Source organism: Heterocephalus glaber, unplaced genomic scaffold, assembly GCF_053883595.1.
Source record: "Heterocephalus glaber isolate CG9 unplaced genomic scaffold, H.glaber_assembly_v1.0 deba00001781, whole genome shotgun sequence".
Taxonomy (NCBI): domain Eukaryota; kingdom Metazoa; phylum Chordata; class Mammalia; order Rodentia; family Bathyergidae; genus Heterocephalus; species Heterocephalus glaber.
In genome coordinates, this window is record NW_028258467.1 from 2,707,444 (window position 1) to 2,719,990 (window position 12,547).

Consider the following 12,547-nt stretch of genomic DNA (forward strand, 5'->3'; position numbering starts at 1 on the left):
TTTCTGCATGCCTTGTACAAGCCCCAGGAGCCCTTTCCTTTAACAAATGGGACCTACTATCCTGTCTAAGAGATGGAGGGGTATCTTGTTCATAGTGACACTTCTCAGGCTTTGGTGGCCCCCATCCACTCTGCCAGTAGGGACTCTATAAGGCCATGATACCAGTAGCCACGTCACAGTCCCCAGACCTCATGAGCTCTGTTGCTAGACTACCCCACACTAGTCTTCATGGCATATAGAAAGGATGCCTGCAGCTGGGTTGAACATGGGCTGGTGGCCACTGTCTATACAAGCCTTGGTTGTGAAGGGACATGTGTACCCAGAGTTGGGGAGACAGGAATTAGAAGGGCCAGTGCCCTGGGTCTGGGCTATCCCCGTCATCCTCCCCGGTAATCTAGTGGCATTGAACTTCTTCCCCAGACTGTTCCCTGTAGCAGTTGTAAAAAGCTTCCTCTGGCTTGTGCCTTCCTGCCTCAGCTCCTGTTGCTGAAGCCCCCACTGGGAACAAAATCATCTGGGGCCCCTCAGTGTGGACAGCAGCCACTGCCTGGCACATCCAGAGGGAGTAGCTGTTTTCAATGAAGAAAGCACACCCCACTTTCACCCTGCAGGTCATGTGCCGCATAGGGCTCAGGTGTCAGGACAGTCCTTCATGAACTGTGCTGCTGCTTTGTCAGGTGGGTGAGGTGCACAGTCCCTCCCCACTCGTCTGTATTCCAGCCAGAGGCTGCACACTCTTCCTTAGCTAAACTCTCCTATCACAGCCTTTATCCTTTGGGGAAGATGCCTAAGTCTGTCCCCTTCTGAGCTCAGATTCTTCTGGATCCCCACAAGGCTCTTATTCCTCCTCAGTCTGAGCTGCTGATCACTCCTAACCCACAGGGCCTTTTCCTGCACTCCTAGTGTGGTTTTCAGAGTCTCTATATCTCTGGGATGAACTAAGTGGGAGCTTAGACACTGACTGTGCTTGGCCATCACTGAAGATGTGAGTGTGAGCTTTAACATGTATGTCTGTGTATGTGTGCTGTCACCTCATGTGCCTTGCACACGTGTGTTGTGTGACCAGTGACAGGTTGTGTGCCCACTGCTTGCTGATATGCTCACAGGCCCTATCTCAACCCCTTGTTGGAGCCAAGAGGGTTTGTGTGCCATGTGTCTGTCCTTGCAGGTATCTGTGTGTAATCACTGTTGTTTGTGTAGAGGGCAGCACAGGATGGGCCACTGGATGCCCACCATCGTTGTCATGCACGTCTCTGTGGGAGTGCATGCACAAGTGGGAGCTGGCCTGACCTTCACTCTAATATAGTCTTCTTGTCCTGCTCTTGTGCTGTCGCTGCTGTGTGCTGACCATTGTGTCTTTCGCTGCCCTGCAGTCCTCGCCAGTCGTGGAGGAAAAGGTAAAGCCTGCAGGTCTTTGTCCACTGTGGTGCTGGGGTTGACCAAGGGCAGAGTAAGTACAGCCTACTGCCTTAATCACAGGCACCCAATTCCTTAGCATCTGGACGATTTCTGCAGCTGATGCTGTGGGTCAGAAGTACTTGTTCATATGGCTATGACTAAAAAGGTCGAAGGCTGATCAGAAGGTCCCTGGCACAGGCACAAAGCATGTAGTGGGCAGGAGTTCCCTGAGTTGTCCAGGCCTGACTCAAGTTCTGTCCATGTTCAGCAAACATCTCCCTTGTTGTGGATAAAATCATGGCATCAACTCACACCAGTGAGCAGCAGGCAGCCAGAGAGAGCACCAACTATTACCAGAGGCAGTAGGCCCATGAAGGCATCTTGGCTGCTCCGGCATCTAGTGCTTCTGTACTCACAGCCCAGTGTGGTCACTTACCAGCTCAGCTTTTTTTGGGGGGGTGGGGGCAGTGAGATAGGGTCTGGCTGTGTAGCCCAGGCTGGCCCTGAACTCATGGTGATCCTCTTGTCTCAGCCTTCCAAGTGCTGGGGTTATAGATGTGAGCCATCACACTTGGCTCCAGCTCAGCTTTGCTGGACTGTGACCCCTGTCAGCAGTGTGGCCTCCATAGACAATGATCTCTGAAGTAGACAGGCATTTAAGGCTGCCCAGGGAGCTGTGAAGGTGAGAGGAGAGGACAAGAGAGCCAAGCTTTGGACATTCCTATTAGTTGGCAATGCCACTGAGTGCTCGCAGGGAGTGTGGGAAAAGATAAGATGTGTTCCTGGTCACAGATAGATTTCTGCCGGACCCAGTAGGCTGGCCAGATGGTGGAAGTCAGTGATCTGCAGTGCATTCATTGCCTCATCTTGTGAGGCAGGAGCCTCCCCCATACTCCCAGCTATCCCTGTAGCATCTGGTGACAGCTACAATGGTGTTGGCTTGGGGCCTAGGGACACAAGTGCTTTTTACCAGAGTTTATGAGTAGAAGTGATGAGCTGGGCGTGGTAGCACATGTCTGTAATCTCAGCACTTGGGAGGCTGAGGCAAGAGGATCGCCACAAGTTCAAGGCCAGCCTGGGCCACATAATGAGTTCAAGCCCAGTCTGAACTACATAGGGAGGCCTGTCTCAAAAAAAAAACAAAAAAAAAAAACGAATTTAAGTGCTTAATGGGTTCAGAACTGGACCCCAGGGTGTTCCTCCTACCAGATTTGGAAGTCCAAGGGAGGCAAAATGTGGGAAAGTCAGCCCTGATCTGCAAGAACAGGCCAGGGTATTATCCTTCTACCTCCATGGGCTGGTGGTGATTTCAAGGTTGGCTTACAGGCTGTTGCCTGAACAGTTCTAGTGGAGCTGAGTCAGGGAGGTCTGTTGGATTGGCCTTCTCAGCATCTGAGTTTCTCTGACTCTTAAAGTGACAGTCCCAGACATATCCTCTGCAAAGGGGTCCTGAGAGCCAGCCACAGGAGAATGCCTTCTCCCTGAGCATGCCTCCTCTGCCCCAGCCCCTTATGGAGCACACTGCCCCTCTGGTTCTGTCCTTGCTATGGATTGGCAGCCAAGACAAGCCAGCCAAATCCCAGTGAGCACCGGAGACCCTCTTGCTATAGGAGTCAGCACTGTTTTGAACAGGACAGGCCAGCGGGCTGGTCCCTAGAACTGCACAGGTACCCCCAGTCAAGAGATCCCTTCCTAGAATCATGCTTCATGCTTACTCCATCCAGCTGCAGGAAGTTCAGTCATTGCCTTGCTACTCTTCTCCCCTCTTTGTTCTCTGAATCCTCAGAGCACTGGTGAGAGAGCCCCATCTCCTGCTTTTAGAGCATGTTAGTCTCTGTACCATTCTTCCTTGAATGCTGAGAAGTACCCCCAACCATCTCTAGGGTTGAGTGTCAGAGACAGTGGTGTGAGCAAATGCTAATTCTTGACCTGAACAGCTGTAAGCAATGTGGACACAGTCTCTCCCAGGAAGGTGGTGCTGCCCAGTCCTCTGTCCTCACCTTTATTTACTGCCCGCTGAAGGTCTTCCCTGGACTGAGCCCACACTGCTAGTGAGCTTTGCTCTTGTGACTTCAGTCTACTTGATGGTCCTGGTTTATTATCAGAGCGTCAAAGGGACGCATGTTTCTCTCAGCACTTCCAAGACAGCTAGGAGGGTTGCATCAGAAGAGGAGATGCACCTCATGGGCTTCAGCAGACAGGACCAAGATACTCTTAACTCTCTTGACTCTGGACACATCCTAGTCAAACATTTTACAATGAGATAGCTTCGTAAAAAACCACAGGACTGATGGGGAAGCAAAGAGCAGATATACAGGAAAGGATTGATTCCTCTACTAGCCTCAGGAGCCAAAGGCAGGGGTGGTGGTCATGGTTACAGGAAGGCAAGTCTGGCCTTTCTCATCATAAAATTCACTCAGGGCTACCAGTTAGTGCTAGCCATGATGCCAAAGGTCCCACACTGGTACTGCTATGGAATTGCTAGTGATGACACCATAGGTATCCATTTAAAATTGAGCTAAACATATGTGGTAAATCATGTGTTGGAAATGGAAAGGCTATATGTGTAGGATCCTGGGCTGCCAGCTGGTCACATCCCTGGATAGGTGTCTATGTACCAATAAAAGGATTTTGTGGGCCAGGGATTTAACTCAGTGGTTCCGGCATCTGCCTTGCAAGTGCAAGGTCCCCAGTTCGATCCCTGGTACCAAAAAAAAAAAAAAAAGATTTTGTTTCTCCTGCACCTCTGCTAACCATCTACTTCCTCTCTTTCTCTCCCCCATATTCCAGCAGGAAAGAACGCCCTACCTCTCTGAATGTCTTCCCCCTGGCTGACAGCATGGTACGTGCACAGATGGGGGGCAAGCTCATGCCTGCGGGGGACCACTGGCACCTGAATGACCTCGGCCAGCTGCAGTCCAGCTCCAGCTACCAGGTTTTGTAGCCGTTTGTGGAGTGAGGGTCCCGTCACTGGTGTCCTACACCCATGTAGGAGAGTCCAGTCTTTGCATGCAGCTATCTAACCTCCCTGACATGGGACAGGGACAGAGAAACCAAGCTGGGGTGTCAGGAGGCACAAGGTTTAGAGTGAACCCTGTGCTGTTGCAGCTTCTGTGTGCAGCTTTGTATTAATGCCTGCTAGTCCAGGCTAGATCTCTGCTACTGGAATGGACCACTCTACAATTGGAGCTACAGACAGGACCAGGACTGAGTTTAACAACCCTCTGGCAGACCACACCCCAAAATATATGCCTTCCCCTCAGACCAGACTCCAGCCAGGATGCATGTTGCTCCTGAGAGCTGCCTTTACTTCTTACAGGCATTTAGAGTCAGAGGCTTGACCTCAGCTGGGAGAAGCCAAAGGCAAGGGGATGGCTCCCTCCACAAGCCCTTCCCTTCTTGTTACTGGTAATGGCTCTTGGCTGTGAGTTGAACACCCCACCCCTCCTGCCTGCCGATATGCACAGCCATCTAGCGAGTACACCCCAAATACTGGGTCCAGGGAAAGCTGAGTCACTCATTCAGGGCCCCAGCTCCCTTGCTGCTGTTGAGGTCTGTGTGCTCAGACTGTCTGGAAGGCAGCTGTAGCAGGTTTGCGTGCTGGCCACATTGCCAGGTAAGGGCGGTCACCTTCCTGGGGCAGAAGAGCTGACCTTAGTTTGGTGAATTTCTCACAGGCCACTGGAGGACTCCTGCAGAAGCCAAGCCCTGGGGTTCTGTTTTCGGTGGGGCTGGTGACTGTGGGGCCCAGGGCTTCTTAGGGTCACTCCTACTGCTGCTCTTGGCAAACTGTCCTTCTGCCTTTGTCCAGCTTGTCTTCAGGGGCTGCTGTGTGCGGCTGACACTGTTGAAAAGTGACTCCATTACTTCCGCTTTTGTTCCAGGGAGTGAGTATGTCTTCAAGATGTAGGGACACTCACACCCAGTTCTCACTGTTCTACCAGTATTTGTGCCCAGGGAAGAAGGCAGTGAGGCCCATGGAGACCCTGCTGTCCCCTGGCTGTCTGGGCGAGGACCTGCCATTTATACTGACTACTCTCACTCACTCACTCTTGCTCACACTGGGCCTATGGTGGAGGCTTGCCCCATAAGCATTTGCCCAAGCCATAGAGCGCCAATACCTCGCTTGACCCTCTGGCCTCTGGGCACCCTGCTTATGCCCGTGTCTGGACCAGTCTTTCTCATTATGTCTGTTCTTTCTCTACTACATTGTCTGAATTAGTCTCTCCATAAGTCATAGCATTTTTGTTTTAGTTTATAGTGTCTTTTGTTTAATTTTTCTTTTTTAAAAAAACAATTATATTTTAAGTTCTTTTTATTTCATTCTTCAAGTTTTAAGGTTTTTCTAATTTCTTAATTTTGTTTTGTTTTTTGTTTTGTTTTTTGTTTTTTATGTACTGTAGTGTTTTAACCAAACAGTTGTGACTACTCATGGTGAGGAATGACCGCTAAGAGTGTGGGTTCTTTGCAATACATTTGGAGGTCACTGCTTCACGTTGATGTTTAGGAGGTTGAGAGGTTTGGCCTAGGTAAGTGGTGGCCAGGGGGTGTCCCCTGGGTAAGTGGTAGCCCTGTAGAGTAACAGAGCTGGGGTTCTGGGGATGGTGCAGGATACCAAAGGGCAAAATACCCCACAGTGACAAGAGTCACAACAGGTGAAAAACGTGGCCATGGAGGAGGAGATCTGGAAATGTGTCTGACTCACGCCCTTGGCTTCTGCCAAGACTTCATGGAGTCACACTATGCCCTCTGCTGGGCACCACTAAAGAGTACCTAATGCCACTACTGTGGGGTAGACACAGGTTACGTCAGAGCTTCATCCCCCAGAGACTTGGGGGGCTACCTTGCCTCTTCCAGCCCTTGTGATGCAAAGTGCAAGGGCTCTCCTTCCTCAGATTGGGCCCAAGCCTCACTCCCAAGTCTAAATCTTCATCTAAGATGTTAATGCAGAGAAACTTGACGAAAGCTGGAATGTGTGCTGGCATGCAGTTTCTCCCCTGGGCACTGCTGACGTTTGGAGCAGGATTGTGCATGGCTATGGGGCCGACTTGGGTGCCATAGGATGTTGGGCAGCATCTCTGGCCTCCATCCCCTCCATGCCAGAGGCACCCCCTCTCCAGTTGTGACCAAAAAACTGTTCCCTATCTTTGCTAAGCATCTCTGGGGGGCATAGTTGCCTATAGTTTAGAGCTACTACTGTAGAGAAAGATGTGGGATTTTGAGAGGTTTTTTTTTTCATTGTTTCTAAAAATAATGTTTAAGAACAGCATGTGCAAAAAAATTTATTAAATTATACCAAGATGCAAAAAAGTTTTTTTGTTGTTGTTTTTTTGTGGTACCGGGGTCCAAACTCAGGACCTTGGGCCTATGAGGCAGGCACGGTGCCACTGAGCTAAATCCCTGGCCCACAGGTGGTTTTTAAATTATAACAAAGTGTACCAAAAAAAGTTGTTTATTAAATTATAACAAAATGCAACAACAACAAAAAGAACAGCATACAATGCTACATATGGCATGGCATTTCTAAATGTATTCTTACCTGAATTTAACATTAATTTATAAAGTCACTACATATAATTATATACAGTGAAACTGAGAATAGAACCTTAATAACACTCAGAGGTCATTTTTAAGCCAATTCTCTTTTTACATCATCATACTGCATCAGGCCTAAAACAAAAGATCTCTGTAGAAGAAATGAAGTTTTTGGAAAGGGCCCAAAGGTTACACTGTAGAGTTTAGAGGAGGGAGAATATTCTTGCATGGGGAAATCAACTCCTTATGAAAGTTTAGAAAAATAAATGTATTAGTCAGCTTTCCCTTTTCTGGGACAAAATACCTTACAGATTTTGAGACTCCTTGTGTAGAAATTCAAGAGCCTAGTAGATGGAACCAGAAGTCTGTCCTCTGAACAAGTGGTGTCCAGTATGGAAAGGCCTTGCCTCAGCCTGGTGGGGATTCAGTGGGTCAGGCAAAGGCAAATCGAAGGACCAGCTGTGATTCTGGGACCTGAGTACATACTTTTCAGTTCAGGTGCATTCATCGGCTCTAGACACGGCTGCACGCTTCCCTCCTTCATGCACTCCTCTGGATGAGCATACTTGCCAGTTCTGGGAACCCTAAGAACACAGGTCAGCCATCTGTCTGGGACATGCTCAGAGAGCTGTCTTTGTCCCCTGCCCCAACCATACCTCTCCTGCACCACAGGATGGGGCCAGGAGGGAAGCAAAGAGGTACAAAGGCCTAGACACCTGCTCAGGGCTATTGAGGGGTTGTCAGTAGTTACAGAGGAGTGTTTGGGGGCTGTGATATTGAAACTGTCCAGTATTTTCGTCAGAAAAGACCATAGGAAAACAGTATGCTCATTACATGTCCCATACCATTCAAATAGAATATCTTCCTCCCTAATGAGATTCTTAAGGTAAGTAGTTTGTGATAGTCCAGACTTTCCCCACAGAATATCTGTCAATCTCCCATTCTGTCAAAATGGAATTTCAGGCCATTTAAATTTGTGCTGATATTCAGGGCTAAACTTCGGCTCACTTGAGCTATGAGATACAGTCCCTGCATCAAGGCCACAGAACTGATAAAAAGCTGTGGGTCTCTACTGCCCCTGACTTCTTCCAAGGCAGAAGGAATAGTGGAACCATCCTTGTGTATAGTCCAGCCTTGTCATCCCTCTTAGACAACCCCTCCTGGTCTCCAGCTGGAGCCCTTTGCCCCACCCTGGGCTGCAGCTGGTACCTGACCAAGACTGACTGCAAAGGTCACCCGTCTGTCCTCCTACTATGTCTTCTGTGTAGCACCACACCTATTCCTCATGTTTTGCTAGACTGTCCTAAGAAGGGTACAAGGAAGCACCATTCCAGACCATTTAGTAAGGTCGTGGCTGCCAGCAGCAGTTGGCAGATGAGCAAGACTACTCAGGAGTGACAAGGCTGAAAGAGTTAGCCTGATGTGTCAGCAGAGGGAACAGGGTGCAGTACTGTTTAATTGCAGCAAAGTAGCAAAGGAGTGGAGCAGTGGGGCCTTGGTGGCCACTCCTGGAGCTAAAGCATTGTGGCTTATGATGACACATGTCCTTCCTCCATGTGTTTGGCCCTAGTGTCCACATGATGAGATGTCTGAGTCAGGTCAGTCCTCAGCAGCTGCCACACCCAGCACCTCAGGCACCAAGTCCAACACACCCACATCTTCTGTGCCCTCGGCTGCAGTCACACCACTCAACGAGAGCCTACAGCCCCTGGGGGATTATGGTAGTGGCACAAAGAACAGCAAGCGGGCCCGGGAGAAGCGCAACAGCCGAAACATGGAGGTCCAGGTCACCCAAGAGGTGCGGAATGTCAGCATAGGTATGTGCCAGCCCTTCGCACTATCCCTACTGAGTCCTACAGGGACTGCTGACCACCTGCTGCCCCCCACACTGGGGAGGGTTCTCTTCCTCTTTGGTGTTGAGTGTTGGCACCTTAGGCTTCTGTAACAAATGCCACAGATGGGAAGCTTAACAACAGAAGCTTGTCTCCTCATTGTCCTGAAAGATAAAGTATAGCAGAGCTGGCTTTTCCTGAGGCTGCCTCCTGGCTTGTAAGTGGCTACCTTCTCACTGTGCCCTCACAGGGTCATCAACCTGTGTGTCTGTGTCCTCATCTCTTCTCATGAGGACCCGTATCAGGTTGGATTAAGGCCCACCCCAGTGACCTCATTTTACCTTGATTACCTCATTAAAGTCCCTGTCTTTTCTATATATGGTCACAATAGGAATTGGAGGGGAAGACACGCATCAGCATAGAACAATCTTAACTGCACACAACTAGAGAGAAGATGAGGACATTTGGCCTGTTCCAATTTGACCATGAATAGGAGGTGCTGTTTATGGCTTGCTGAGATCTAGGGATGTAGCAGGGTGGACTCACAGCTGAGCTCTTCTGAGTCCTATGCAGATAGCCTCTGTGGGCCTTCCCCCAGCAGGACTCTCAAGTGCTGTGCTTGGAGAGGACAGAGAGCAGCTGCAAGCAGAGTGCAGGTAGTAGACTGGCTCCTGGGCTCAGGTTCTCTTTGCTCTGCCCTAGGCATGGGCAGCAGTGATGAGTGGTCTGATGTTCAGGACATTATCGACTCTACCCCAGAGCTGGACATGTGCCCAGAGACCCGCCTGGACCGCACAGGAAACAGGTACTCCCTCAGCAAGGCCCTTAGTCAGGGACCAGTGTTCACCCGAGTTGCTGCCTGTAGTGTCTCCCACCATACTTGCACCCATGGTACAATGTTGGCTTTGAACATGTTAGTTTTCTGTCACCATGACAGAATACGTGAGATAATCAGCTTAAAGGAGAAAAAGTTTATTTTGGCTCACAAATTTCAGTGCAAAGTCACTCAGCCCCCTTTCTTTGGGCCTCTTGGTATGGCAGCATATCATGAGACCAGGGTCCCCATAATCCCTTCAAGGGGACCCCTAATGACCTCACCTCCTTCCACTATGTCCACCTCTTAAAGGTTGCACTACCTCCCAGTAGCACTACAGGCTGGGGACCAAGCCTTTAGCACAGGGGCTTTTTGGGGACATTTCAGATCCAAGCCATAACAACACATGTGGTTGGAAGGTTTGGAAGGGTCCTAGTGATCAGAGGTTGTATGCTGTCCACTGACTATGCTTTCCTGGCCTTTATACTCACAGCCCAACCCAAGGGATTGTCAACAAAGCTTTTGGCATCAATACTGACTCCCTGTACCACGAGCTGTCAACCGCTGGATCTGAGGTCATCGGGGATGTGGATGAAGGGGCCGACCTCCTAGGTAAACACAAACAACCCCCTCCTGCAGCTCTGTAATGATAGGGCTTTCTGTTGGCCATCCTGTTTGAGATGAAGGAAAGTTCAGTGTCCCCAGGGACTAGAAATTTTTTTTGCCAGTACTGGGAATTGAATCCAAGGCCTCGTGCATGCCAGGCAAGTGCTCTACTGCTGAGCTACACCCCAGCCCCATTTTATTTTATGTATTTTATGTATTTTATTTATTTTATATAACCCAGGGCATGCTACCACTGAGCTGCATTCCCACTCCTTTTTATTTTTAATTTTGAGACAAGATCTCACTAAGTTGCCCAAGCTGGCCTTGAACTTGTGATCCTCCTGACCTGCCTCAGCCTCCTGAGTAGCTTACTGGCATATGCCATCTGGCCCACCGTAGGAGCTTGCTTGCTTTTTTTTTTTTTTTACAACTTTATAAAGGTAGATTCCTCATACCATTAACTTTACTCCTTTGTAATATACCAGTTCATGCACAGATTGTACAAATATTAGCACTAATTTATGAAATTGTCTCACCCTACAAAGAACCCCCATACCCTCAGCATTCATCCTAGTCCTGTAGTCCTATTCCAAACCCTTCCTAGTAGGGCCAGGGATTTAGCTCAGTGGTTCCGCTGCCTGCCTCACAAGCGCAAGGACCCAAATTCAATCCCTGGTACAAAAAAAAAAAAAAACCCTCCTGGACAGTCTATGTACTCTCTAGGGAGTTTTTTTTTTCCTTTGGGCAGTACTGGAGATTGAACCTGGGGCACTACCACTGAGCTATATTCCCAGCCCTTTTTATTTTTATTTTTTGTTTCTTTCTTTTTTTTTTTTTTTTGGTACCAGGGATCAAACTCAGGTCCTTGCGCTTGTGAGGCAGGCAGCAGAAACCCTTTTTTTTTTTTTTTTTTTTTGAGACAAGGTCTCTATGTTACCAATGTGAGATTTGAATTTACAACCCTCCTCCCTCTATAGGGAACAGGGAAAGGGGACTTTACTAGAACCTCTGCAGTTAAATCCTAGTCTCCTGCGAGCCACGGCAGTACATGACGAATTACAGGAAAGGTAGAAAAATGAGACTGAGAAGAAGCTGAGCTTTGGGTTCGATCAGTGCTGCTCTGGGCCGCAAAGACGAAATTTACGGTACATCGGGAGAAACAAATCTAACAAATGACTTGCAGAGAGTTCAGTACATCCTGGGTAAACAAGATGTAACAGTCTAAGAACAATGAGGAACTGAGTAGATGTTTGTTCTCCCAGGATGTTTTCAGCTCCCAGGATGTTTCTTGTCCTGGAGAATCACAGCGTCACCGGATCATTGAGGTCTCAGTTGTGACCGGAGGCCAAAGTGGAGTTATTCCGTAGCTGGGCTGTAGGCAAGAGAACTAGGCTAACCAAATGATTTTACCCTAAAATTATGTAGCATTACTCCTGACACCCTCAGCCTTCCTCATTGCTGGATTATAGGTATGCACCACCATGTCTTGCTCTAGGGACATCATTAGAAAGTGATTGTTTGCTAGCAGCTCTGCTCCACATCACAGATTCACAGACAGTCCTTTGCAGTGCTAACATGGCACTGAGCTCCTGGGCACTGTCCTCCTGCTGCCTGTTGAGGCCTCTGTGTTCTTGGGGCATCTCTTGGCAGCTAAGTGCTAACTAGGAGGCTCTGAGTCACCTTTTTGCCTGCAGCCCTCCTCTGTGAGGAGCTCTGAGGTCCCAGGGTACAGCCTGAGCACCCCCTGCCCTCAGCAGCCATTGTGAGATGGGCTGCAGTGTCAGCGGCTTCTCCTTGCTGGGCAAAGAGAGCAATTCTTCTCCCTGATGCCTCTGTCTGCACCCAGTCTTAGACAGATCTCTCAGGACTGGTGCTTCTTCCTTCTCATGCCCTGGAGGGAGCCATAGCTTTGCTATGGCAGCCACCTCATGCATGCAGGGGAAGTCTGAGGTAGTAGTTCTGCTCCCAGAATCTTCAGCACTGCTATCAGTGTCTTATCCTCTCCTGCCCAAGCAAAGCATCTTAAAGTGGTTATCGTCAGGTTCCCTGCTCCTGTCACTTCCCCCTGGTATAAGCCAATGACCTTTTGCCATCAGAGACGCACAGGTGTTTCCCTGACAACCAGGAGGCCTTCCAGCTGCAGACACCACTGAGACTGAGTGTGGCAGGGAGCTCCTGGCTGGCCTTGTCAGTCTGGTATCCTTGTGGCAGCTCTCTGGGCTGCTTCTAGGATCTCCTTGAGTTGGGTGGCTTTTCTGGAGCCACTAGGGAACAACAGTAGCTCAGGTGTTTGGCATTAGCGCTGCATTTTGCTCAAAGCCCAGCTTGAATCAAAGGCCCCTTATAATGTTTTCATCATCAT

General features: G+C 49.2%; 1 protein-coding gene across 23 annotated transcripts in view; it reads left to right on the top strand.

Moving 5' to 3' along the window:
- The window catches only part of Mapk8ip3 (mitogen-activated protein kinase 8 interacting protein 3), a 47,722-nt gene that overhangs the window by 17,492 nt on the left and 17,683 nt on the right, over positions 1-12,547 (top strand). For 6 of the 23 annotated variants that reach the window (XM_021251384.2, XM_013068830.3, XM_021251389.2 and 3 more), the window contains exons 5-9: positions 1,374-1,397; positions 4,189-4,333; positions 8,504-8,750; positions 9,468-9,570; positions 10,073-10,191. In XM_021251384.2, the coding sequence (XP_021107043.2) occupies positions 1,374-1,397; positions 4,189-4,333; positions 8,504-8,750; positions 9,468-9,570; positions 10,073-10,191 (638 nt within the window). Of the gene's footprint in view, positions 1-1,373; positions 1,398-4,188; positions 4,334-5,801; positions 7,530-8,503; positions 8,751-9,467; positions 9,571-10,072; positions 10,192-12,547 lie in introns of those variants that run through there. The other 17 variants (XM_021251388.2, XM_004873760.4, XM_004873759.4 and 14 more) reach the window with 9 other exon arrangements.